This window comes from Musa acuminata, chromosome BXJ3-5 (genome assembly GCF_036884655.1).
Source record: "Musa acuminata AAA Group cultivar baxijiao chromosome BXJ3-5, Cavendish_Baxijiao_AAA, whole genome shotgun sequence".
NCBI classification, from domain to species: Eukaryota; Viridiplantae; Streptophyta; class Magnoliopsida; order Zingiberales; family Musaceae; genus Musa; species Musa acuminata.
In genome coordinates, this window is record NC_088353.1 from 42650159 (window position 1) to 42677053 (window position 26895).

At 35.4% G+C, this 26895-nt stretch overlaps 2 protein-coding genes and 4 non-coding genes across 12 annotated transcripts; 2 read left to right on the plus strand and 4 right to left on the minus strand.

Moving 5' to 3' along the window:
- The first annotated feature begins 1337 nt into the window (after positions 1–1337).
- Positions 1338–5712, plus strand: LOC103986391 (uncharacterized). Of its 2 annotated transcripts, none has more exons than XM_009404393.3 (3): positions 1338–1777; positions 4071–4222; positions 4838–5712. In XM_009404393.3, exons 1-3 carry the CDS (start codon positions 1513–1515, stop codon positions 5516–5518), a joined length of 1098 nt encoding a protein of 365 aa, XP_009402668.2. In that variant the 5' UTR covers positions 1338–1512; the 3' UTR covers positions 5519–5712. The 2 variants fall into 2 exon arrangements, with proteins under 2 accessions (XP_009402668.2, XP_009402669.2); XM_009404394.3 differs by having other exon boundaries at positions 1341–1777; positions 4074–4222.
- Positions 5713–7170: 1458 nt separating this feature from the next.
- Positions 7171–26774, plus strand: LOC103986390 (uncharacterized protein At5g08430-like). Of its 6 annotated transcripts, none has more exons than XR_010496389.1 (15): positions 7188–7592; positions 10021–10100; positions 10583–10773; positions 11122–12007; positions 12269–12390; positions 12615–12674; positions 14081–14131; positions 14528–14598; positions 14768–14916; positions 16964–17643; positions 17736–22066; positions 22159–22244; positions 24550–24618; positions 24711–24796; positions 26503–26774. XR_010496389.1 is itself a non-coding variant. In XM_065150623.1 (10 exons), exons 1-10 carry the CDS (start codon positions 7501–7503, stop codon positions 26559–26561), a joined length of 1761 nt encoding a protein of 586 aa, XP_065006695.1. In that variant the 5' UTR covers positions 7174–7500; the 3' UTR covers positions 26562–26774. The 6 variants fall into 6 exon arrangements, 1 of the variants encoding a protein (XP_065006695.1); XR_010496388.1 differs by having other exon boundaries at positions 24550–24613; XR_010496387.1 differs by having other exon boundaries at positions 24550–24796.
- Positions 18137–18210, minus strand: TRNAT-AGU (transfer RNA threonine (anticodon AGU)). Its single transcript has one exon. It is a non-coding gene; the product is annotated as a tRNA-Thr (tRNA).
- TRNAT-AGU (transfer RNA threonine (anticodon AGU)) lies at positions 20021–20094 on the minus strand. Its single transcript has one exon. It is a non-coding gene; the product is annotated as a tRNA-Thr (tRNA).
- TRNAT-AGU (transfer RNA threonine (anticodon AGU)) lies at positions 22557–22630 on the minus strand. The gene has a single exon. It is a non-coding gene; the product is annotated as a tRNA-Thr (tRNA).
- Positions 25111–25184, minus strand: TRNAT-AGU (transfer RNA threonine (anticodon AGU)). The gene has a single exon. It is a non-coding gene; the product is annotated as a tRNA-Thr (tRNA).
- Positions 26775–26895: the final 121 nt, after the last annotated feature.

Genomic DNA, 26895 nt, shown 5'->3' on the forward strand with positions numbered 1-26895 from the left:
TCGGTCTCCTCAAGGGCCCTGCACAATAAGTTGGTGTTAGAAGGATTTTTCAACTCGATCCTTCCGACACTTAATTAGCTTTGTGGAATTAAGGTAGTCTGAGGTTCAAAGTCTAATCCATGTTCAAGCCTTGGGGATTGATTTTTATACTTGGGAAGTCACTTGAGGGGCACCCTGGTTGATTAGGATTGACTCGTATGTCCTTCTATGGTGTATTCACGAGGACGGTCAACCCGTATAGCCCCTTGCATCACAGCACCAGCAGAGGATGACAAAGGGAGCGTCGCTTGTCAACCCTAATATTCGAAAAGGCTGAGTTGGATGGTTCCCTGTGGGTAGTCACCCACAAGGGCTAACTAGGGGAGGGCGCAGGTTGGCTTGATCGCTTAGGAGGCACCACCCCCAATGGTCAACCTGAACTGCCTCCCATGTGGCGATCCATGGTGGCTGACAGGTTGTTGCCCCCCTATCGATTGTAGAGGGGATGACCTGGACCTTATATCTTCTACGTTAACTCTTTAGTGGTGACCAATTGATGGGCTATGATTGATACCGGAATATTTTCTATCACTTTATGATGCTTGCTATGCTACTATAGTGTTCTTCATGTTTAGAGAGGGTGATTCATAGTATCAAATTGTTTATAGGATTCGAATTTTCATTCTATAAGGTAGAGGATTCGAATTTTTATTCTATAAGGTAGAGGATCCAAATCCATAAGGGATGTTCCCATTGCACTTAGTTTTAGTTTGTATTACAACCCAACTTTTATATTTACCCATCACTTGTCACCTTTGCCTCTCGCCCCTAGTTATGTTCACCTCAACTTCTACTCTCACCTGTCCTCCCCTCTTCCTTTATCGGTTTTGTTGCCCTCGCTCGCTCTACCTCACTCTTGCCATCCTTATTTGTAGTCCTCTCTACAAAGGTTGATGATGAGGACGATAAGAATGACGAGTAGTGGGGGTGGGAGTAATGAGACGAAGGTGGAGACGAAGATAAGGATAATGAACCACAAGTAACTAGAGGTTTACATGTGGAGGTAACAAGGGGCAAAATTATTTTTTAAAGAAAGAATAAAAGCTCTGTAGCATTTTTTGAAAATGGGAGTGCTCTATGAAAATTTCTAAAAGTATTTAATTTTAAAAAATTATCATAATTATTTTATACATGGTATAAAACAAAACCTTTAATTCCTTTTTTTTCTTACTTTAATTAAACTTTTTTTATTTTTTAATTCAAGAGTTCTGGATCAGCTCATCGGCGTGGATTTGAGTTGGTCCGCCTTCATGGGCCTCAATTCCCAGCTCGGTTCACCCCATAGAGAAGACCCGTGCCAGCGTAGGTCTCTGTTATTGGAGGCGGAACCTAGACGGCTCAAATCTCACTTTTTATCCCATTGAATTCCACTCGTCTCACCCTCCGCCGCCCGTGACGCCCTGAGGACCTCCCAATTCGATCGAATCTCTAATCAAATAAGGATTTTGGGAATCTCTTCTTTGTCGATCGGCCATGGACGCGTGGGCTCCAAACCTCAAGAGTGGAGGAGGGTTATCCGTCTTTGGGGTGACGAGGAAGCACGCGAAGGTGGGATTAGTGGCGCCGTGGTGGGCCACCGCTGGGTGGAGGGTCGTTTGCAGCGAAGAGGCCCCTGCCGGTGTGATCGATGCAAGGGTTTCGTTGAGGAGGCGGAGTTCGTTGGCGTCCGGGAACCGGTCAGTTGTGGTGAAGGCCAGCGGTAAGAAGAAGAACGACCGTGGCGACCTCTCTTCTTCTGGTAAAAGCCTTCGCTTTTCTCTTGTCTATACCACTTGATTTGGGATCTCTGGGTGTTCGTTTGTGATCTGCCCCAAAAAGAGGCCGATTGATATTATTTCTGTTTTTTAAAGACGATTTTCTAGGTTTATCAGATCCGTACATTGCCAGAACAACTAAGCTACTAGCAATTTGATTGCTGTGGATACAGGAAATCTGATGATCTGGTTTGTTAGTTTTGGTTCTCTGTGCTATGTTAAGCAAATAATTAGTGGGAGGATAATAAATTAGATCAATGAAGACCATGATTGTGTTTATATTGGATAAAATTGAAACTGTATATATATATATATATATATATATATATATATATATATATATATATATATATATATATATATATATATATATTATTTTACCAGTTTCTTATGTTTCACCAAAAAAGGTATTTGCTCCATTGTTTTAAAAGAAAAAACTGACGATGGAGGACCTTTTGAATTTTAGTTTCGGCCCTGTTTGTTGCATATTGTAATTGATTGCAAGATACTTAGGCCGCAATGAGAAAGGCACTAATTGCATAGTTTTTTCTGCTAATGTTTCTGTGCAATTTAGTACTTTCTGTTCTTTGCCTGTTTTCAGGAATTCTGTTCTAGATTATCCATATTTATAGTCATGTTTGTGATGGTAGATTTTAAGAAATGAATGTTCTGCTGTGACTTCCATTCTGCTGGTATGTTTTAAGAAATGCTTTTTTTTACTTCTGCTGTGAATTCCATTCCTTTTTTAACTTACAAAATCTAGTTGCATGCTTCACAAATATGTCAGGTCAGTTCTAGCATTAAATAAAAAAATTGGATAATCTTGTCTATAATTATGTTTTGGAGAAGGTAGTCAGACTATGTTGTGTTTATAGTGGATGAAAGGGATTTGAAGTTCCCCGAGGGATGACATTGTGTAAAAAATTGTTATTGATGATTCCACATGGTATCAATGAATGGAACATAGGAACATATGGTTCGATGAACAAAACACAGGACAATAATAGCTGGTTCAACAGCAAAGTCTGGCAACCCAAGGTGGTTTTTTGAACCTTCATATTTGTCTTTCATTTCAACCATTAGCAGCAAGGCAACTATTTTGTAATCTTAAGCTCATACTAATTTTAAGAAGCAAAGTGCTAGTTGATATCACCTGTTTTGTGAAATGCAATAGAGAAAAGGCTTTACACTTGCTACTGCAAGCTATAATTGGGCCCAAGATCTAGCGGTAAGAAGAATATGCATGAAGGTAAATCTACATGAAATTATTACCATAGTTGATCAATCCAAATTTAAGGACAGTGTTCTTAAACATATTGCAAGTGACATATATGTTAAGTTTATTTTTTCTTTATTGATAATAGGTATGAAGGTTTTGCCTAACCTATTGGAATAAATTTTCTGGTAAAAGATCCCAAAAGGATTATTCTTTTGTTGAGACTGAAGATAAAATCTGTTTTTTTTTTCATGTGTAACACTTAATGTGGGATTGTCCTTCTGTTTGTCTGGTCATCTGTCACAAAGTGTAATATCTAGTTTAGGACTTACCTTTTCTCAAGATTATTAACTTCAACGATGCAGTTTCTTTGGATGTTTAAAATTTGCTTGCCTGGCTATTGTGAAGATTCTACAATTTGATAATGATATTTCATGAAATTAAAGAATGTTCAGCAGAGACAACATTAGAGGATGATTTTGGTGCTAATGAAGAGGCCTTCTTAATTTTTTAGCTTCTTTTGCTCTTGAGACATCTCTGGCTCTTGTTGATCAGGGTGGTCAATTTTCTCCTTTTCGATTCCAGGATTGGACAAAAGATTTTGACTGGAGTGATGGGACTAGTCTTTGTAATCCGAAATATCTGATCTGAATATTGTCTATTTCTAATTTTCTTCCTGCTGAATATTTGGCTGTAAAAGATGAGAATCCTTATGTAATCAAGGCACAAATATCTTTGATGTATTCATAAGAATTAATCTTTTGTATCCTCTTAGTAGATGCTGATATCTTCTGTTGGTTAGTTTCTCGTGTAAGCTTCTGACTGATCTAGTGTAAGGGAATTCAGTTTTCTAAAAAGATCATGTCACCTATAGCTTGTGGTATAAGCCCTAGTAAAGAAATATCTTCTGTTTAATTCCTTTCCCATATATACAAGCTTGTGGTTTAAGCCCTAGTAAAGAAATATCTAATAATTTAGTCTCACAATATTGATTGAATTCTATTAATCTGTACTTTGAATATATGTACAATGCTTTCTAGTTTAAAAAATTATTTGATTAGCAGGAAATAATGATCCTTCAGTTCCTGAAGAAGATGGTCATGAGGGAAACATTCCACAGTACAACAAATCAAAATTCAATGACTCCACAAAGTCCAACCGAACATTGTCAGATTGGAGAGATTTCAGAGCAAATCTTGTTGCCTGGGAGCAGGTTAGCCAAAAAAACTAATACAAGTAACAAACTGTCCACCCAACAATTGTTATGCTATGTATTGATCTTGTGCAAGTAACAAACTGGTAAACTTTGCATGTATTATATCAATTTCTTGCTCTCAGCATCAGTTATTAAGTATAAGATGTTGATCATGATAAATTAAGACACATATGTTTGATTCTTTTAGTGCTACAAATTATTGCTTGATTTTTTTTCATTCTCCATATGGACAAAATTCATATTCATTGTAAGTTGTTTTCTTGCAACATGTAGACCTTGACTTTTGTATGCTTTGAAGAAGCCTTTTTATCTGAATAAGATTGAAATTGAGTTCCAAGACCATAGAGTATTATTCTTTATAAATTATTACCTGATTGCCAGCCTGCAATTCATGATCAATGAAACAATGTGGTTAGTTTTAGATGGTTCAGTGGTTATAATGTTATGTGATCGGTTGGATCATGCCTGTTCCAATTGTGGCCAATTTGCAAAATACATGTAATGATTTGGTTTGCAATGGTGTGTGTGTGCGTATGTCTGTTATATTATCCCAGAGTTGTTTTAAACTTAATGGGGAACTGATGCATGTAGCTTTTTCACACGCTGATTTAGGAGCAAGAAGTCGATTCTGGTGCCCTTGTAAAGGATACTGCTTCAAATGAGCCATCCCAGAGGCTTGGTATGAAGTGGGCACACCCCATTCCGGTGCCAGAGACCGGATGTGTGTTAATTGCCACTGAAAAGCTTGATGGTGTCCCCAGCTTCGAGAGAACCGTTGTTCTTCTTCTTAGATCAGGGTCTAGAGACCCTAGAGAGGGTCCTTTTGGAATCATTCTGAACCGTTTGCTGCATAGGAAGATCAAGCATATGAAATCATCAAACCCTGACCTTGCAACCGTCTTTGCAGACTGTTCTGTTCATTTTGGGGGACCGCTTGAGGCTAACATGTTCCTAGTGAGGACAGATGACAGCTTACGCCTGCCAGGTTTCGAGGAGGTGGTCTCAGGCGTTCAATTTGGTGCCAGGAACAAATTAGATGAAGCTGCAGCACTAGTCAAGAAGGGAGTGCTTCGGCCTGAGGATTTCAGATTCTTTGTTGGGTATGCTGGCTGGCAGTTTGATCAGTTGCTAGATGAAATCGAGTCCGATTACTGGGTAGTTGCTGCTTGCAGCTCACATCTTCTCGATGGGGTAACTTTGGATTCTTCGTCAGATTTGTGGGAGGAGATTTTGCAGCTCATGGGAGGGCAATATTCTGATTTAAGCAGGAAGCCAAAACAAGATGACTATTAATTATTATCGATGGTGCATAGAGAGAGGTTAGTAACGAACTATTTGTACAGGATTTGCTTATAACTTACTATTGTCATTGTCTTTTACTGAAGTAAAAACATGTACATAGTGCCTTGTTTTACTCTAGAATCAAATGATTCTAACCTTCCTGTTTGCACGTATAAAGTTTCTGATGCAACTTACTATTTTGGTTAGGCTGTTGGATCCATAGAAAACATGATCAATTATATAATTTTCGTTTTGCGTTCATCTATTTCTGTGGTTCATCAAAGAACATATTGTCTAAGTATGTGTTGATCTTCGTTGGTTGTTGATGCCGGATAAGATGATTGATGTTCATAGACATCGGAGCTTGGCTCTGAAAATGACTATGCAAGAAAAATTCCAGTGTGTATATGGTTGTAACTGTGTCTCAAGCTAGGTTTTTAAATCTAATAAATGGCCATCAAAGCATCACATCTTTGCAATTTGGTTGCGAGTTTCTTTCAAAGCATTGTAAGTAGTTTTGTGCTTGTTTATGCATGTTGCATTGCATGAGGCAGCCAACTCAGCATACACGCATGACCACAGCTCTTTTTATTCAATAATTCTTTCGTAGAATTACTATTCTAATTTTTATATGATATTTTATCCGTTCATCTCTGTTTTTTTTTTTTTTCCATTTTTTCTGTTTTTTTTTTCCATTTTTGTTGTTGATTCAATTTCTTATTCATTCCAATAATTAAAGTTCGGTTGTAAAGTTCGATTCATTAGCAGTTTAATAACATAATAAATAACAACATTTCGAATTTTTTTTTTTTAAATGATATTAGGTGATTTTTCCGAAATCCAATCAGTCGAATCGGTTTAATATTAGACTGTATTTTAGTCAAATAAAATAACTGGAGTTTAATTTCTTTAAATCTTCATCAGTGATTATTAATTTTATCATATGTTTTGAAGATTTTATAAAATAATTTATAAGAGACTTCTCGAATGGTTTTGAATGGACATAACGATTATTTTGATATATTTCACAATGAAAATTAGTATACTTTATAAAATAATGAAAATAAATAAAAGTGAGACATTATCCGGATTTAAAAATATATTACTGATTGTTATGATAAAAGTAATTTTTGGATGGGGTGTAACTTTTCCTACAAAATTGTATAAAAGAGCGAGAATTAAAAAATAATATATATTTTTTTAATTTTTTTAAATAATACTCTTATTTTCTATAATTTTGTATCGTTGTCTTCGTCTTGTCATGATACCCATCAAACTCTTGCTCCTACGACTCTAGTGCTATCTTCATCTTTATTCTCGTCGACTCTTATCGTATATTTTGAATCTTCGTCCTTATTCTTGTCGGCTCTTATCGTATATTTTGAATGTGACTTTTATTTTTATTATAAAAGTATTTACATGATTATAATAGATAGAAGTAATATCTGACAAAAAATAATAGGAGAAAAAAACCGAAAAAGGGGCTTTAAAATTCACTAAAAGCAATTAAAAGGCGTCGGACAAATCCCACGTGCTTCCCTCGTTCCGGACCGACGCGTCGCCACTCAAAATCGTCCGGCGACTCTCCGTCGAACGGACGACGTCATCTCACCGGGCATTGGGATATTGTTGATTCATCCCGAGGCTAAAAGTGTCAAATGAACAGTAATAACCAAAACAAAACAGGACAAAAAGGGGGAAGAAAAGACTGTAAGAACAACGTGAACGGAGATTTAGGCGAAGATCTCCGCCATAATAGTTCGCGTTCGTTCATCCCCTTGTCCGCGCCTCTTCCGCTGTGGATTCACCGCGTCGAGACCTTTTGATTTCGTGTATGTGTCCCCCTCTAACAGGAACGCAGTCCGGGTACTTGGTTCGGAACGCAGTCCGGGTACTTGGTTCTGCGCTAGCCCAGGGTTTTGCGGAGGTTTTAGAGGGTCTCTTCGATTTCTGCTGGAGCAAGGAAGTGAGGGAGTCTCGATTTCTCGAGTAAGATGAAGAAGGATGAGATGAACAAGGAGGAGATAGCGGAGGACTACTGCTTCGCATGCAAGGATGGAGGGCATCTGCGAGTGTGCGATTTCAAGTGAGCTCCATTTCGTTTTCTTCTCTCTTTTCCGTTCTCATCTATGATAGTTTTCTATTAGATGTTTCCCTATGTTGATTTCTGTGACTGCTTTAGGTCATCTTGTTGTCTTTATCACAGTATTCTTCGTTTTTCTCTTATTGTATCGCATTGAATATCTCTTGAATTTCAACTTGTTCGGTCTCTGAAATCAGATTCTCCAACAAAGCAGAAGTCCACTTGTTAAGAGTACTTCTCTTTGGTGGACCTGTAATACCTGCCGGTAATATCTCCCTTTGGTACTCTGATTCTGATCATCCAACCCTTCAATCTTGGGGAAGGAGCAAAGAAGTCCATGTAGGATTAAACCATAAATGGTCATCAAAGCATCGACACAGTAAGCGTGAAAGATCGAAGCAGTGATGTAGCAGACTGAACCCTAAAATTGGGTCTTAAAGACATTAGTTAAATTCCACCAGTATGTTAAGTACTAGTTCAACTGGTTTCCTTCAGTTTGGCTGAACCAGCAAACCATTCTATCGATTTTACTCAAAATGGGTGCAGTCCGCATGCTGATTTGTGCTTAGAAGTTAGACCATTATGTACCTTGCACTAGTTACCACTTGCAAGTCAAAGTTCTCACTGAGATTAATTTAATGCATTTTAATGAATTTTGTGATGTGCACTAGTCATATATCACAATAACTTCTTTCAATGGTTTTCTAGGAAAATTCATCTTTAGGAATTATATCATTTCCTTGAAAAGATGAGAACCATTAATGGTATGTGTCCAATTGTAGCTATTTGATTACTGGTTCAGTAATGCCAATAAGGTAACTAAAACTTTCCATCTTGACTAGGTAGATTGGTATCATCTTCATGAAATTCTTCAAATAAATTAATGCGAAGAAACATAAATGGGTGGACAAATGCTACAAATTGTGATACTTGGACTACTTTTGGACAGCCTTATGAGTTGTTTTATTTTCAATGGTTCTGAAGCTTTGGAGTTACTTGTAATTTTGGTTACTAGATTGAATTTGACAAAAGAAACGATTTTCAGTAATGCTAAAAAATGATAATGTTTTAACCAAAAAAAAGAGTCTGTTAAAAATTCATGGAGTATACTTATGTAGTCTGATTTTGTGGATTGCTTAAATCTCTGAATGTGTAGTACTGTCAATGGAATGAAATGCTCAGATTTTTTGGTTGTTTTCTCATTGATCTTCTCAGTGCTTCCTTGTTATGCGAGTTTAGTTCCTTAGTTTCTTCATGTTTTACTCATTATATTATTGCTAGGAAATTACTTTCTATGAACTTTAGACAACACTTCTATCTTCCAACTTCTACACCAGAACTCTAAGCTAATAGTAGAAAAAGAGTAAGTATAAATATTATATAAATAGCCTTGTTTGTTCCTATTGAAGTTCTGGAAAATATAATATTTTATTATCAAGTTAATAATCATTAGTAAACTAAGACTTCCAGGGCTTAGTCTAGGATTGTTAATTTTCTCTTGACTTCAATTTTCATAAATTTTTGAGTTTTAATTCAATATTTTGATCTAATGTGATGGCTAAATTTTGAAACAAGTTTACACTACAATGTTACTTTTAAAGAAGTTTGCATTTTGGTGCAAATGAACTGAAGCATGAAACCATAAACTTTATGATTAGGATCAGGTCATTCGACCATCACTTCATTGAGAAAATTGGTTTTGCTGCATCAATTGGATGCTATTGTCGGCAACCATACTTTGAGTTGAGAGCTTTAGCCTTGAACTTTGTTAAAGGATGTCTTATCATGTCTATGTTGCAAGTTGCTATCCTTGTTAATTTACTTGATTGCCTGTAACTGTGTTGTTTACTGTCAGTTACCATCATTTTCTCTTTGTTTGGTGAATTCTTTGTTTCCTTTATATATTCAGTGTCCAAAATGAACATCTCTAAGGGGGATTATTTTATTCTTTTCCAGCAAGGTTCTCTGAGTATGCCATTTTTTTTTGCTTAGTTATGTGTATGAGACATACTTTTGTTGTTATTGAAGTTTGTTTTTGAGGGATACTTTGCATCGGAACTCAACAAAATGTTAAACTGGCATTCTGTTTTTATCTGTTTGTATTATTTCATATTGCTATTTAGTGGCACCTGTATATCTAGTTGAAGCATGCCTGCATTGTTATTGGAGTTTGTTGTTAGGGGATACTTTGCTTTGGAACTTAACAAAATTTTAAATTGACACTGTGTTTATCTGTTTGTATTATTTCATATTGCTATTTAGTAGCACCTGTATATCTAGTTTATTTGTTGCAACTTGGTCCTTTTTTTTTTTACCATTTTAACATCCTCATTCATCTGGTGGTCTTGTCCTCAAGGATTAGAAAGCAGCAGGTTTGGGAGATATATTTTGGAATCTTTAATGCTAAATCATGCTATTTTCCTTCTTCTAGGAATTGTCTTAAAGCTTACCATCCTGAATGTGTGGATAAGGATCTCTCATTCATGGAGACTGATGAACATTGGACATGTGGTAAATATCTAAAAAAACTTTTTTTTTCTATATCTAATTGATATTTTTACAACCAATTTTTTTCTTTAGCTAGGATTTCGTACATATTTACTGCATTTTACTGCTGGTTGTGCCAACCATCATGTGCTATGATTCTGCAGAAATTGTTACAGTGGACAAACTATTTCACAGGATAAAACTTTATAGGTGATAAATAGTTCCCATGCTGTGGAACTTGTGTAGAAAGGTGGAAATTTTGTAGTTCTCACATTATGTTTGTCAAAGAGATTCTGCTCTCTTAGGAAGCCTCATACCATCTTCTTGATTGTCTAAGTTAACACAGTACCATTCATTTGAAAGATCAAACAATAAAATCTGCTTTTTAGAGTACTCTAAATTAAGATTGTGATGGTTATGGTAATTTCATGTAATTTTCTTTTATAGCTATAAGTTCCTGTTATTCTGCTTTTCTTTGTTGTTTATTGACTTGGTCTATCTGTCAGGTTGGCATTCTTGCTTTATCTGCCAACAGGCTTCAACTTTCCAATGTTACTGCTGCCCAAGCTCCGTGTGCCGTTCATGCATAAAGGAAGCTGAGTTTGTTCATGTTAAGGAAAGGACAAAGGGCTTCTGTAATAATTGCTTAAAGCTAGCAATCTTAATAGAAGAGAATATTGATGTTGATTCAGATGGGGTATGCTCTATATAAATCTTCAATAATTTTAACAGATTGTTGGTGTTAAACATTCAACTTCTCCACACTTAATTGATTTCATAAAGATCTTGAAGGTTTTCAATTAAGAAACTTTGTTTAGAATTTTGGTCCTAGCCCTAGATTCATGGACATTTTCTTGTACCACTCGTGTAAAATGTTTCACATTATATAAATAAAAAAATGGCTACTCTAGAGTCTGGAAATGTTTGTTTGATGTGTTGCATAGATCTCTTTCCAGTAGTGGGTTATTGATGTTGTGATGTACCTTTTCATCACCAGATATTCCTTTGCTCCTTTCCTGTTAAAATCAAAATTTCTTGTTTCCAGGGAAAGGTGGACTTCAGAGATTCTGAGACCTATGAGTTCTTGTTTAAGGAATACTGGGAAATAATAAAGGATCAGGAAGGACTGAAGTTAGCTGATCTGCAGACAGCAAATACTCTTCTTAAAAGAGGTGAAAATTTGAATGGTGGATCAGATTCAGATAGATCTCCTGAAGATGATGCAGGATCTGAATTTGATGAGATGGAAGATAATTTGGATGATGGGTTGCCATTTCTTGAGGAACCGAAAGGGAGGCATGGTAAATCAAAAAAACGAAAGAAAAGGTCTACGTCAAAGAAAAGAGTGTTTTCTAGTTGGGGCTCAGTGGAGCTCATAAAATTTCTTACATCTATTGATAAGGATACAAAAGAGCCACTTACATTGTTGGATGCATGTGACATTATAAAGGATTACATTCAAACAAACAACCTGTGCGATCCAGATACTAAAAAGAAAACTAATGTAGTGTGTGATGACAGACTGTATGCCTTATTTAGAAAAAGGAAAGTGAAGTTTCATAAGATACACAGCTTGCTGGAGAGTCACTTTGCTTCAGATAATGTCTCAGATGATGAATTTAGCTCAGAAGAGGGTGATGACTCATTTGCAAGGCACAAGAAGAGAAATACAGCTGCTGATAGCAAGTCTAATAAATCACATCCAAAGAATTACAAGGATGATATTTCTGTGCCAGCTAAAAGTTATTATGCCTCCATAATTGGAAGGAACATAAATTTAGTATATTTAAAGAGATCTTTAATTGTGGAATTTCTTAGAAATCCCGATACTTTTGAAGAAAAAGTCACTGGCTGCTTTGTGAGGGTCAAAGTTGATCCTAATGAGTTCTACTCTGTACCGGAAAGGATGTACAAGCTTGGGCAGGTCACAGGTTTGTCTGTTGCCTTGCATGCATCTAGAACTTTTTTTAACAAAATCTGTTGCTTTCTAGATTGATGGAATGGTTCCCTCTTCTAACCTTGAGATGGGTATGTGGCAGCAATCAAGTTTCTGTCATTCAGGTTTTTGGACCTGAAAAAGAGGATGATAATTGTACTGTCATTTATCCATCTTGAGGTTACTCAATCTCCAAGCCAAATGAGTGGCAACAATAGTTAAGCTATAAAAACTTATTATTAAATCACTATAACAGGTGTCAAGAAGGCCTTACAGGCATACAAGATAGGGGAAATGTCTACAGATATGGTTCTATGTGTTTCTGATATGCATAAGGATGTTCAAATATCGACGCTATCCGAAGATGACTTTGAGGAGGTATGCATAATTGTATTGGATGGGGTATTTTGCAGCAAAATATTTCATTTTTTTTCTTTTTGTCGCATATATTAATATATTTTTTAGCAGTATGTTATATAACTGTTGATAGATGTTTTATTAAGTTTTCCAGGATACTTAAAAATCCATATGCATACAGCATATTTTTCACTTCATGGGAAATTATGCAAGTTTAATGAGAAGTTGCAACACTTCATTTGTAGGATGAATGTGAATATCTTTGCCACTTAGCCAATGAAGGCCTCTTCAGAAGACCCACTGTCGTGAGTTTCTTCTTCCAAGACTACTTTTTTGTTATGATAGAATATCTGTAATCCTGGATTTTCTCTTTTATCTCTTGCTGTCTGATAATTGTTATTTTTTTCATTATAATATATTCCACTTGCTCCATTACTCTAGGAATTGTTTTCCTGATGACCATCCGATCCTTTCCCTTCTGCATGATATTAGACGATACTGCTCTAAGTTTCATTAGTTTTGTTGAAAATTCAGATATATAATGGTCGTATTTTTGAGGAAAATGAACCTCTTATATGTATCATCAGCCTACCAAAAGAGTGGAGGAGATTGGCCAAATTTGTAGGTAGAAGATTGTTTTATTTTAGTATTGTGGCTACATAGAACTGGGCAAATGGACGTCATTTGTCTTGTTTACATAAACTTGGCCATCAGCTTACCAAGAAGATCATGGATTGCCTTTCCAACTTCCATCCTGTGCTAATCATGGGTGCAACTCATACTGTATTCCAGCATGAAGCTAGTGTATCAGTTGGGAGATAATATGAAAAAGAAAGGAAGTAGGACATTGGACAGAAAAGAAAACTCGTTCTCTTTCTATCTCGTGGCTAAAGCCTTGTAGGAACACTACTCATTGAAGACTTGAATGGCTGGTCAAATCGGACAACCAGTGGGGGTAGGAGGGACTGTGAGAGCATGTCAGAGGATTCTTGGATCAATCTTGGGGCACTGGAGCCATTTAGTATGTATCAACTGGTTTCAGTTGAAGTTGATTGGATTGCAACTAAAACTGGTCAAAACTTTGAAATTTTAAATGTTCCAGTTGAAGTTGGTTGGTTGCAACTAAAACTGGTCAAAACTTTGAACTTTTAAATGTTCCAGATGAAATCCGTAAATTCAATAAATGGTTGGGGCTTAGATGGTGCATGCTCCTCAGCATGTTGTTTCATGAGATGTACATTCATAATCAAAGATGCCACATGAAACTTGAGAAAAATCACATTTTTGCTTCCAGAATATGACTGGAGATTTTGCATTAATGGAGTTATTGTAAACAAGTCAGAAAAAAAAATGATATCTAGTTTGAAATTGGATTAATTGAGTAGTTGAGTTTGCCATAGTGATATCACTTGTTTCTTACACAGTTTTTGAGTGTCCATGGCCATGGAGAATTTAAAAGGCATTATTTTCAGACACTTCTCACAAGACATCTCTTTGGTGTCTTTTATAGAGCTTGATTCACACACAAGAGGTTTTTCTTTTTCTTTTTTCACGGAGACAATGCTTTCCTTTGAAAATTTATATTTGTCATGCCCATAATTCGTTTAACTTCTTGTTCTTTCTTCTTGATTGTTATCTTGTTCGTCTTGAAGAAGTTTGAAAACGCCTTGTTTGCATATTGTTATTTGCTGAAGCTTTGTTGTTTTTGCAGGTGGAGCTTGAAAAGAAGATCAAAATTGTTCATGTTGATATAATGAATCATGTATGTATATCAGTATCGCATAACACAGTGGTTATGATAATTTGCCTATTTTGGTATGAGTTCTTATTTCCTGTGACCAGAAACTTCTGATGCAAGCTGTTTTTTTTCTATTTTCTCTTGTTAGTGGAATTGACTGTCACAGCCATAAGCCATTTGAAAATGAGATTGGCCCTTGACCTGTGAAACCAGAGTTCATATTCCTAACTATTGTTAGCCCATTAACTATCACTATATGGTCATCCTTTTTTTAGACACTATCCCCGGTCCTTTTCTGCAAGGAAGTCTCATTTTTTGGAATGGTAAAAGGAAATATCTCAAGCTCCCTAGTCCATTTCTGTTAGTCTGCTGATTCTTTTTTTTTTTTGGTTTAGGCTGATTACATTCTTTCATTGACAGTGGATTGATAAGGAGATTGTGAAGCTACAAAAACTAATAGATCGAGCAAATGAAAAAGGATGGCGCAAAGAATATCCTTTTGAGTCTAAAATTGAAAATATGTATAAATGTTTACAATGTATAACCTAATATATAGTCAACTACTTGCTTTTTTAACATCATTTCTGTATCATCTTAGGTAAACAACTAGAAAACTTTAGTTTATATTGCTTCACCTTGACCCTTTTTTTTTCCTATTACGCTATATGACTATATTGATAAAAGAGAAAGGCTTCGTACATCTGAAGAACGACAACGTCTTCTTCGGGAGATTCCACCAGTGGTTGCTGATACATGTCAAATTGAGCCAAATACCAATAGTCCACATAATTCTCTTGCAGAAAAGAAAGGTTTGCTTATTAATTACGTACATATTGTCATGATACTTAATAAATTGCAATAGATCATAAATGAGAACTATCTGACAGGGATGCAGTTTCATGCTGGCATATTTGTTGAGAATTTGAATGCCCAGGCATTATGAACCAATATCCTGACCTTAAAAGAACATTACTAGATATGCTTATATGTTCTTACCCCACATATTTTCTCCCACCTTCAATTAGTAATTCATCATGGCATTTTCATGTTGTTTCCTCTATGTTCAACCATTCTGTAAGACTGGTGGTTATTATTTATCTCGTTTTGCTGCTTCTGTCATACAATTGTAAGCTGTTTTATTCTTTCTCTTGATTTACACCTTGGTTTTCTGCTTCCATATGTTCTGCTCACTTCCGAATATTTTCCTTTTCTAATTGCAAATGATTGTTTTATGAAAATAGGTTTATTGTTGAGACTTACTATTTTGTTGCTGTTGTTTTATGTAAATAGGTTTTATGTGCTTCTTAGAATATGGAATTTTGTTTTTGTTTTCTTGATATAATATTTACATCCTATATTACATAGCTATGGGTGCCATTGCAAGCACCAGGAGTCCAAAGTAGACTACTAACATTAAATTGCAATTTTATTAACAAAAAAGACAGATGCTCGAAACATTCAATAATTAAAGATCCAAAAGTTGAGTCCTTTATCTAACAGAATCACTGCATGCTCAATGAATGGAGGTCACTGATTCACTACATGCTTGAGCAATGAAGTAATGTTCTGCATTGTTTGTCCTTCGTCCTGGGGAAATAAACTGGTGAGAGATTGGACGGTGAAAGATGGGGCCTTGGGGTAAAATTTGGGACTTCCTGAACTGGGTGATTAACCTGTTATGTCAATGAATGAGATCCATGTCAACATGAGCTGCAGATTAAAAATTAGGCTGAAATTACTGCCTTGGTTCACTGCCTGGTGACCCACAATATCAGCCAGGGCAACACAAATGTGCCCACATGTATGATCTGTCAAGGACCTGTAAAGAAAGAAACCGGTAGCCAAAGAGGTGATGACAAAATGCCATCGTCCTCTTCAGAAGCAGCGGAACAAGTAATTGATCAAACAATTTGAGGACTTTATTAGCCAAAAAGGCAAACCGCAAGTTCACGAATGGCAGGCACAACCAGCACAACCTGCACAACCCGGTGTCGAAGGGCATGACAAAGTCTTAAGCACTGTCGGTTTTGGTCCAATGCCTCTGTTGATGGCTAAATTGCCTTAGTGGACTGTTTTGTACAACAAAACTAGGGTAAAACAAATAAAATTACAAGCAAAACATGACTTCAAGAAAACACAAAACGATAAAAGACAAATGGACCAGACAACAAGGTTGTTGCAGGTGTGCTTGTAGCTGTCCGTGACATGTCGGTATGACAATCCTTTCCTAATGTAATTGCTTGGTGTTAGAGCATTTTGTTCCTTGCTGAAACATAAAGAACTCCTTGAGTTGTAAAGATAAGGTGTAAACATGTAAATCAAGCATTATCTGAGAAAAGAAAAGGTCTTTACCTGAGTTTTAGACAGGCCTTCAGTGAAAAAGTGAGTATCATTGTTATCCCGTTTACAGAAACATATATCCTGTCTGCATTGTCATAATGAAATAGGTTTCTCAGACATTAGGTGATTAAATATACTGAAAAAGTTAAATATATTGAAAAATGAAACCTAATCCTTTTAAAGTCTGATTAAAAGCTTACACTGGAAGAAAAAAATCAAAACAAAAAAGAAAAAAAAAATGGCATCTATGTTGTGATGTTTTGTTCTAACTGAACAACATATGGTTGCAAATGTAGTAGTAATACCAATGATGTGAATACTGGCATTAATTCTATTCTTGGAACTCATACTCTGAAATCTGTGTATCATATTCTTTATGCTTTATGATCTCATTCTATCACTGGTACACAACAAAAACACTTCATATCATTCTTACAGATATTATTTAATGGCTTTGATTCATGGTTTTTTCTCTTTACTTAAGAATATGCTCCTTGGACTTGGTCTTGGTTACAGAATGTAAGCCAATTGAAGCTACTCAAGTCAATGCAACCAGCATCAATCAAAGTTACTGAGATTAAAGATGAAATCCCAAATTCAACAATAGCCAGCAAGATACAAATAATGGATCTCTTTGAGGATACGAGATTCAGGGAACAAGCCAGTTAATCGAAGATGCCGTATTGTAGACAGACTCACTCCATCCCTGTCAGTAGAATTTCTTCATATACAACATGTCAAGGCACATGGAGATTGTTTGTCTGATCTCACAGAATGCTGCATCCAATACTATATATATATATATATATATATATATATATATATATATATATATATACTGGGTGCTAAACCACGAAAACCATGTGTAGGTTTTTCATTTTCTTGAAATAGAAAGCTGCTTCAATTATCGTTTTTAACCATATGGGTGTCATTGTACATGGATTGGCAGCTTGTCTGCCGATTGTCTGATATGCTGAGTATAGATTGCAGTGGAATCAAATTTATTGAGTTCCTAATGTTGCTTGATAGCCAATTATGAGAATGCATTTCTGTATTTTTCAGTGGTCATGAATGCAATGTACACACATTGCAGAAATCCGTGTTTCCACAAATGTCTATTTTGCAGAAATCTGCTGCTGTTATGATGTGGAAGGTCTTCAGGTGGCAAAAGAGACAACCCAGGCTTCAAAAGTTTGGTTGATACTTGAAGCCTTTTTGATTCGTTTTTTCAAGATTACTAGTAAAGAGAACATGATCATGATGCTGTCTTTTATTTGGCCAAATGCAGCTACTCTTCCCTTTGTGTTACTGAAGATTTGAAGACAAAGACAGTGAGTGAGTAGAAACAGTTTATGCTGTCCGCTTACAGAATCTGGTATGTCCTTTTCCCTCAGTAAGATTGGAAACCACTTTTGAGTCAGTTTTGTGGAGTTTTAGATATAAACAGCAAGGAATAGTAATTAGGAAGATATAAACTTTGTTGCTGCTCCTCTTTGTTCCTGCATAATTTCTACCAATCTCCACATTGAGCATGAAAATCACACTCACGAATCTCAACAAACTTGCATTTGGGATTGGGCTTCCGCTATTGATCATTTCCTTTATCTCGAGATGAGACTAAGACGGCTTTGAAAATGATAGATAAGCCTGTGATTACTGTGTAAAAGTCACAATAAAAAACTTTTTTTTTGCTTTCATTGAGATTTGAACTCAAGACCTCCCGCTTACTAAACGGGTGCTCTAACCAACTGAGCTATGAAAGCAATCTTTATTTCTATTTTTTCATGTTCCTTGAATATTTTAAAGAAAGAAGTCACGTTGGTTTGCATGTGTGTGTGATTTTACGTCATGCTCTCGAAAATTTTTTATGTGCAAGTTATAGAATCAAAATTACTTCTAGTCCTAGCAAGATACATTTAGAGTGTCATAATAACTAAGGAATGTTAATATTATACTTTAGTGTTAGAAATGATAGCCAACCTAATACTATGAAGTTGAATCAACCTGATTCATTCCTTAAATGTTGTTTCTCCTCCCTTTCTCTTGATAACAAACTCCTCGAGTCGAGGGATCCTGCAAAACTATGTCGGGGGATAAATCCCTCTAATGCTTAAATCAATAGAAAGCTCAAGAGAATGAGTTTTAGTTTAGAGAGTTAGAGGTGAGTGCAGAGAGGCCCCTTTTATAGGTCCTAAGCTAAGGTATGAATATAGAATTTTCTTTTTTTATATGCCTTGTCTAGGTATGCTCACGTTACATGATGACTAGATAGACTATGCAAGCCTAGGTGGTGCCACATCATCATAATACTAGTTGGGCTTTTATGGCCAACTAGGTGACAAATGTTGAGCTTCAATTGGTTTCTTAAGGTTGGATGGTATCTGTTGAGTATAGATAGATTGACCGTTAATTCTAGTCATATCATTCATTCTCTATTGTGCTTCTTAGAAAAACTTATCTATATTGAAGCATAATGTCTAACTAAGAACTCGATAATCATTACCTATATTAAGAAATAGTTAGGTAAAGACACTCGATAATCTTTACCTGGTTATTTTCCAGTACTCTGAATTAAGATAACAGAAGGCCTGTCTAAAATTATGTGAAAAAGTGAGTATCATTGGTATCCCATTTACAGACACATATATCCTGTCCACATTGTCATAATGAAATAGGTTTCTCAGACATTAGGTGATTAAATATACTTAAAAAGTTAAATATATTGAAAAATGAAACCTCATCCTTTAAAGTTAGATTAAAAGCTTATACTGGAAGAAAAAAATCAAACAAAAAAGAAAACATAAAATGACATCTATGTTGTGATGTTTAGTTCTAACCGAACAACATATGGTTACAAATGCAGTAGTAATACCAATGATGTGAATACTGGCATTAATTCTATTCTTGGAACTCCTTATACTCTGAAATCTGTGTATCGTATTCTTTATGCTTTATGATCTCCTTCTATCACTGGTACACAACAAAAACACATCATATCATTCTTACAGATATTATTTAATGGCTTTGATTTATGGTTTTTTCTTTTTACTTGCGAATATACTCCTTGGACTTGGTCTTGGTTGCAGAATGTAAGCCAATTGAAACTACTCAAGTCAATGCAACCAGCATCAATCCAAGTTTTTGAGATTAAAATGAAGTCCCAAATTCAACAGTAGCCAGCAAGATAGAAATAATGTATCTCTTTGAAGATACGAGAGAGAACAAGTCAGTTAATAGAAGATGCGGTATTGTAGACAGACTCACTCCATCTCTGTCAGTAAGATTGGAAACCACTTTTGAGTCAGTTTTGTGGAGTTTTAGATATAAACAGCAAGGAATAGTAATTAGGAAGATATAAACTTTGTTGCTGCTCCTCTTTGTTCCTGCATAATTTCTACCAATCTCCACATTGAGCATGAAAATCACACACACGAATCTCAACAAACTTGCATTTGGGATTGGGCTTCTGCTATTGATCATTTCCTTTATCTCGAGATGAGACTGAGGCGGCTTTGAAAATGATAGATAAGCCTGTGATTACTGTGTAAAAGTCACAATAAAAAACTCTTTTTTTGCTTTTATTGAGATTTGAACTCAAGACCTCCCGCTTACTAAACAGGTGCTCTAACCAACTGAGCTATGAAAGCAATCTTTATTTTCCTTTTTTCATGTTCCTTGAATATTTTAAAGAAAGAAGTCACGTTGGTTTGCATGTGTGTGTGATTTTACGTCATGCTCTCGAAAATTTTTTATGTGCAAGTTATAGAATCAAAATTACTTCTATTCCTAGCAAGATACATTTAGAGTGTCATAATAACTAAGGAATGTTAATATTATACTTTAGTGTTAGAAATGATAGCCAACCTAATACTATGAAGTTGAATCAACCTGACTCATTCCTTAAATGTTGTTTCTCCTCCCTTTCTCTTGATAACAAACTCCTCGAGTCGAGGGATCCTACAAAACTATGTCGGGGGATAAATCCCTCTAATGCTTAAATCAATAGAAAGCTCAAGAGAATGAGTTTTAGTTTAGAGAGTTAGAGGTGAGTGCAGAGAGGCCCCTTTTATAGGTCCTAAGCTAAGGTATGAATATAGAATTTTCTTTTTTTATATGCCTTGTCTAGGTATGCTCACTTACATGATGACTAGATAGACTACGCAAGCCTAGGTGGTGCTACATCATCATAATACTAGTTGGGCTTTTATGGCCAACTAGGTGACAAATGTTGAGCTTCAATTGGTTTCTTAAGGTTGGATGGTATCTGTCGAGTATAGATAGATTGACCGTTAATTCTAGTCATATCATTCATTCTCTATTTTGCTTCATAGAAAAACTTATCTATATTGAAGCATAATGTCTAACTAAGAACTCGATAAACATTACCTATATTAAGAAATAGTTAGGTAACGACACTCGATAATCTTTACCTGATTATTTTCTGGTACTCTGAATTAAGATAACAGAAGGCTTGTCTAAAACTATGTGAAAAAGTGAGCATCATTGGTATCCCGTTTACAGACACATATATCCTGTCCACATTGTCATAATGAAATAGGTTTCTCAGACAATAGGTGATTAAATATACTGAAAAAGTTAAATATATTGAAAAATGAAACCTCATCCTTTAAAGTTTGATTAAAAGCTTATACTGGAAGAAAAAAAATCAAACAAAAAAAAAAACATAAAATGACATCTATGTTGTAATGTTTTGTTCTAACTGAACAACATATGGTTGCAAATGCAGTAGTAATACCAATGATGTGAATACTGGCATTAATTCTATTCTTGGAACTCCTTATACTCTGAAATCTGTGTATCGTATTCTTTATGCTTTATGATCTTCTTCTATCACTGGTACACAACAAAAACACATCATATCATTCTTACAGATATTATTTAATGGCTTTGATTTATGGTTTTTTCTTTTTACTTGCGAATATACTCCTTGGACTTGGTCTTGGTTGCAGAATGTAAGCCAATTGAAGCTACTCAAGTCAATGCAACCAGCATCAATCCATGTTTTTGAGATTAAAATGAAGTCCCAAATTCAACAGTAGCCAGCAAGATAGAAATAATGTATCTCTTTGAGGATACGAGAGAGAACAAGTCAGTTAATAGAAGATGCCGTATTGTAGACAGACTCACTCCATCTCTGTCAGTAGAATTTCTTCATAAACAACATATAAAGGCAGGTGGAGATTGTTTGTCTGATCTCACAGAATGCTGCATCCAATACTATATATATATATATATATATACTGGGTGCTAAACCACGAAAACCATGTGCAGGTTTTTCATTTTCTTGAAATAGAAAGCTGCTTCAATTATCGTTTATAACCATATGGGTGTCATTGTACATGGATTGGCAGCTTGCCTGCCGATTGTCTGATATGCTGAGTATAGAATGCAGTGGAATCAAAATTAACGAGTTCCTAATGTTGCTTGATAGCCAATTATGAGAATGCATTTCTGTATTTTTCAGTGGTCATGAATGCAATGTACACACATTGCAGAAATCTGTGTTTCCACAAATGTCTATTTTGCAGAAATCTGCTGCTGTTATGATGTGGAAGGTCTTCATGTGGCAAAAGAGACAACCCAGGCTTCAAAAGTTTGGTTGATACTTGAAGCCTTTTTGATTCGTTTTTTCAAGATTACTAGTAAAGAGAACATGATCCTGATGCTGTCTTTTATTTGGCCAAATGCAGCTACTCTTCCCTTTGTGTTACTGAAGATTTGAAGACAAAGACAGGAGTGAGTAGAAACAGTTTATGCTGTCCGCTTGCAGAATCTGGTATGTCCTTTTCCCTCAGTAAGATTGGAAACCACTTTTGAGTCAGTTTTGTGGAGTTTTAGATATAAACAGCAAGGAATAGTAATTAGGAAGATATAAACTTTGTTGCTGCTCCTCTTTGTTCCTGCATAATTTCTACCAATCTCCACATTGAGCATGAAAATCACACTCACGAATCTCAACAAATTGCATTTGGGATTGGGCTTCTGCTATCAATCATTTCCTTTATCTCGAGATGAGACTGAGGCGGCTTTGAAAATAATAGATAAGCCTGTGATTACTGTGTAAAAGTCACAATAAAAACTTTTTTTTTGCTTTCATTGAGATTTGAACTCAAGACCTCCCGCTTACTAAACGGGTGCTCTAACCAACTGAGCTATGAAATCAATCTTTATTTCTCTTTTTTCATGTTCCTTGAATATTTTAAAGAAAGAAGTCATGTTGGTTTGCTTGTGTGTGATTTTACGTCATGCTCTCGAAAAATTTTTATGTGCAAGTTATAGAATCAAAATTACTTCTAGTCCTAGCAAGATACATTTAGAGTGTCATAATAGCTAAGGAATGTTAATATTATACATTAGTGTTAGAAATGATAGCCAACCTAATACTATGAAGTTGAATCAACCTGACTCATTCCTTAAATGTTGTTTCTCCTCCCTTTCTCTTGATAACAAACTCCTCGAGTCGAGGGATCCTACAAAACTATGTCGGGGGATAAATCCCTCTAATGCTTAAATCAATAGAAAGCTCAAGAGAATGAGTTTTAGTTTAGAGATTAGAGGTGAGTGCAGAGAGGCCCCTTTTATAGGTCCTAAGCTAAGGTATGAATATAGAATTTTCTTTTTTTATATGCCTTGTCTAGGTATGCTCACGTTACATGATGACTAGATAGACTACGCAAGCTTAGGTGGTGCCACATCATCATAATACTAGTTGGGCTTTTATGGCCAACTAGGTGTCAAATGTTGAGCTTCAATTGGTTTCTTAAGGTTGGATGGTATCTGTCGAGTATAGATAGATTGACCGTTAATTCTAGTCATATCATTCATTCTCTATTGTGCTTAATAGAAAAACTTATCTATATTGAAGCATAATGTCTAACTAAGAACTCGATAATCATTACCTATATTAAGAAATAGTTAGGTAACGACAATCGATAATCTTTACCTGTTTATTTTCTGGTACTCTGAATTATGATAACAGAAGGCCTGTCTAAAACTATGTGAAAAAGTGAGTATCGTTGGTATCCCGTTTACAGACACATATATCTTGTCCACATTGTCATAATGAAATAGGTTTCTCAGACATTAGGTGATTAAATATACTGAAAAAGTTAAATATATTGAAAAATGAAACCTCATCCTTTAAAGTTAGATTAAAAGCTTATACTGGAAGAAAAAAATCAAACAAAAAAGAAAACATAAAATGACATCTATGTTGTGATGTTTTGTTCTAACCGAACAACATATGGTTACAAATGCAGTAGTAATACCAATGATGTGAATACTGGCATTAATTCTATTCTTGGAACTCCTTATACTCTGAAATCTGTGTATCGTATTCTTTATGCTTTATGATCTTCTTCTATCACTGGTACACAACAAAAACACATCATATCATTCTTACAGATATTATTTAATGGCTTTGATTTATGGTTTTTTCTTTTTACTTGCGAATATACTCCTTGGACTTGGTCTTGGTTGCAGAATGTAAGCCAATTGAAGCTACTCAAGTCAATGCAACCAGCATCAATCCATGTTTTTGAGATTAAAATGAAGTCCCAAATTCAACAGTAGCCAGCAAGATAGAAATAATGTATCTCTTTGAAGATACGAGAGAGAACAAGTCAGTTAATAGAAGATGCCGTATTGTAGACAGACTCACTCCATCTGTCATTAGAATTTCTTCATTTACAACATGTCAAGGCAGGTGGAGATTGTTTGTCTGATCTCACAGAATGCTGCATCCAATACTATATATATATATATATATATATATATATATATATATATATATACTGGGTGCTAAACCACGAAAACCATGTGCAGGTTTTTCATTTTCTTGAAATAGAAAGCTGCTTCAATTATCGTTTATAACCATATGGGTGTCATTGTACATGGATTGGCAGCTTGTCTGCCGATTGTCTGAAATGCTGAGTATAGATTGCAGTGGAATCAAATTTATAGAGTTCTTAATGTTGCTTGATAGCCAATTATGAGAATGCATTTCTGTATTTTTCAGTGGTCATGAATGCAATGTACACACATTGCTGAAATCCGTGTTTCCACAAATGTCTATTTTGCAGAAATCTGCTGCTGTTATGATGTGGAAGGTCTTCATGTGGAAAAGAGACAACCCAGGCTTCAAAAGTTTGGTTTATACTTGAAGCCTTTTTGATTCGTTTTTTCAAGATTACTAGTAAAGAGAACATGATCCTGATGCTGTCTTTTATTTGGCCAAATGCAGCTACTCTTCCCTTTGTGTTACTGAAGATTTGAAGACAAAGACAGGAGTGAGTAGAAACAGTTTATGCTGTCCGCTTACAGAATCTGGTATGTCCTTTTCCCTCAGTAAGATTGGAAACCACTTTTGAGTCAGTTTTGTGGAGTTTTAGATATAAACAGCAAGGAATAGTAATTAGGAAGATATAAACTTTGTTGCTGCTCCTCTTTGTTCCTGCATAATTTCTACCAATCTCCACATTGAGCATGAAAATCACACTCACGAATCTCAACAAACTTGCATTTGGGATTGGGCTTCTGCTATTGATCATTTCCTTTATCTCGAGATGAGACTGAGGCGGCTTTGAAAATGATAGATAAGCCTGTGATTACTGTGTAAAAGTCACAATAAAAAACTCTTTTTTTGCTTTCATTGAGATTTGAACTCAAGACCTCCCACTTACTAAACGGGTGCTCTAACCAACTGAGCTATGAAAGCAATCTTTATTTCCCTTTTTTCATGTTCCTTGAATATTTTAAAGAAAGAAGTCACGTTGGTTTGCATGTGTGTGTGATTTTACGTCATGCTCTCGAAAATTTTTTATGTGCAAGTTATAGAATCAAAATTACTTCTAGTCCTAGCAGGATACATTTAGAGTGTCATAATAACTAAGGAATGTTAATATTATACTTTAGTGTTAGAAATGATAGCCAACCTAATACTATGAAGTTGAATCAACCTGACTCATTCCTTAAATGTTGTTTCTCCTCCCTTTCTCTTGATAACAAACTCCTCGAGTCGAGGGATCCTGCAAAACTATGTCGGGGGATAAATCCCTCTAATGCTTAAATCAATAGAAAGCTCAAGAGAATGAGTTTTAGTTTAGAGAGTTAGAGGTGAGTGCAGAGAGGCCCCTTTTATAGGTCCTAAGCTAAGGTATGAATATAGAATTTTCTTTTTTTATATGCCTTGTCTAGGTATGCTCACGTTACATGATGACTAGATAGACTACGCAAGCCTAGGTGGTGCCACATCATCGTGATACTAGTTGGGCTTTTATGGCCAACTAGGTGACAAATGTTGAGCTTCAATTGGTTTCTTAAGGTTGGATGGTATCTGTCGAGTATAGATAGATTGACCGTTAATTCTAGTCATATCATTCATTCTCTATTGTGCTTCATTGAAAAACTTATCTATATTGAAGCATAATGTATAACTAAGAACTCGATAATCTTTACCTATATTAAGAAATAGTTAGGTAACGACACTCGATAATCTTTACCTGGTTATTTTCTAGTACTCTGAATTATGATAACAGAAGGCCTGTCTAAAACCATGTGAAAGAGAGTATCATTGGTATCTCATTTACAGACAAATATATCCTATCCACATTTACATAATGAAATAGGTTTCTCAGCCATTAGGTGATTAAATATACTTTAAAAGTTAAATATATTGAAAAATGTAACCTCATCCTTTTAAAGTTTGATTAAAAGCTTATACTGGAAGAAAAAAAATCAAACAAAAAAGAAAACATAAAATGGCATCTATGTTGTGATGTTTTGTTCTAACTGAACAACATATGGTTGCAAATGCAGTAGTAATACCAATGATGTGAATACTGGCATTAATTCTATTCTTGCAACTCCTGATACTCTGAAATATGTGTCATATTCTTTATGCTTTATGATCTCCTATCACTGGTACACAACAAAAACACATCATAACATTCTTACAGATATTATTTAATGCCTTTGATTTATGGTTTGTTCTCTTTACTTAAGAGTATACTCCTTGGACTTGGTCTTGGTTGCAGAATGTAAACCAATTGAAGCTACTCAAGTCAATGCAACCAGCATCAATCCAAGTTTTTGAGATTAAAGATGAAGTCCCAAATTCAACAATAGCCAGCAAGATACAAATAATGGATCTCTTTGAGGATACGAGATTCAGAGAACAAGCCAGTTAATAGAAGATGCCGTATTGTAGACAGACTCACTCCATCTCTGTCAGTAGACTTTCTTCATATACAACATGTCAAGGCAGGTGGAGATTGTTTGTCTGATCTCACAGAATGCTGCATCCAAAACTCTGTATATATATATATATATATATATATATATATATATATATATATATATATATATATATATATTTATTGTGTGCTAAACGACAAAAACCATGTGTAGATTTTTCATTTTCTTGAAAT

What these genes read in the sequence shown, in the direction of transcription:
- LOC103986391 (XM_009404393.3), top strand. Translation starts at nt 1,513, where the DNA reads ATGGACGCGTGGGCTCCAAACCTCAAGAGTGGAGGAGGGTTATCCGTC. An exon ending in TGGCGACCTCTCTTCTTCTG is followed by an intron (nt 1,778 to 4,070) that starts GTAAAAGCCTTC and finishes TTATTTGATTAG; the next exon opens with CAGGAAATAATGATCCTTCA. An exon ending in ATCTTGTTGCCTGGGAGCAG is followed by an intron (nt 4,223 to 4,837) that starts GTTAGCCAAAAA and finishes ACGCTGATTTAG; the next exon opens with GAGCAAGAAGTCGATTCTGG.
- LOC103986390 (XM_065150623.1), top strand. Translation starts at nt 7,501, where the DNA reads ATGAAGAAGGATGAGATGAACAAGGAGGAGATAGCGGAGGACTACTGC. An exon ending in TGATGAACATTGGACATGTG is followed by an intron (nt 10,101 to 10,582) that starts GTAAATATCTAA and finishes TCTATCTGTCAG; the next exon opens with GTTGGCATTCTTGCTTTATC. An exon ending in TCTTCAGAAGACCCACTGTC is followed by an intron (nt 12,675 to 14,080) that starts GTGAGTTTCTTC and finishes TTGTTTTTGCAG; the next exon opens with GTGGAGCTTGAAAAGAAGAT.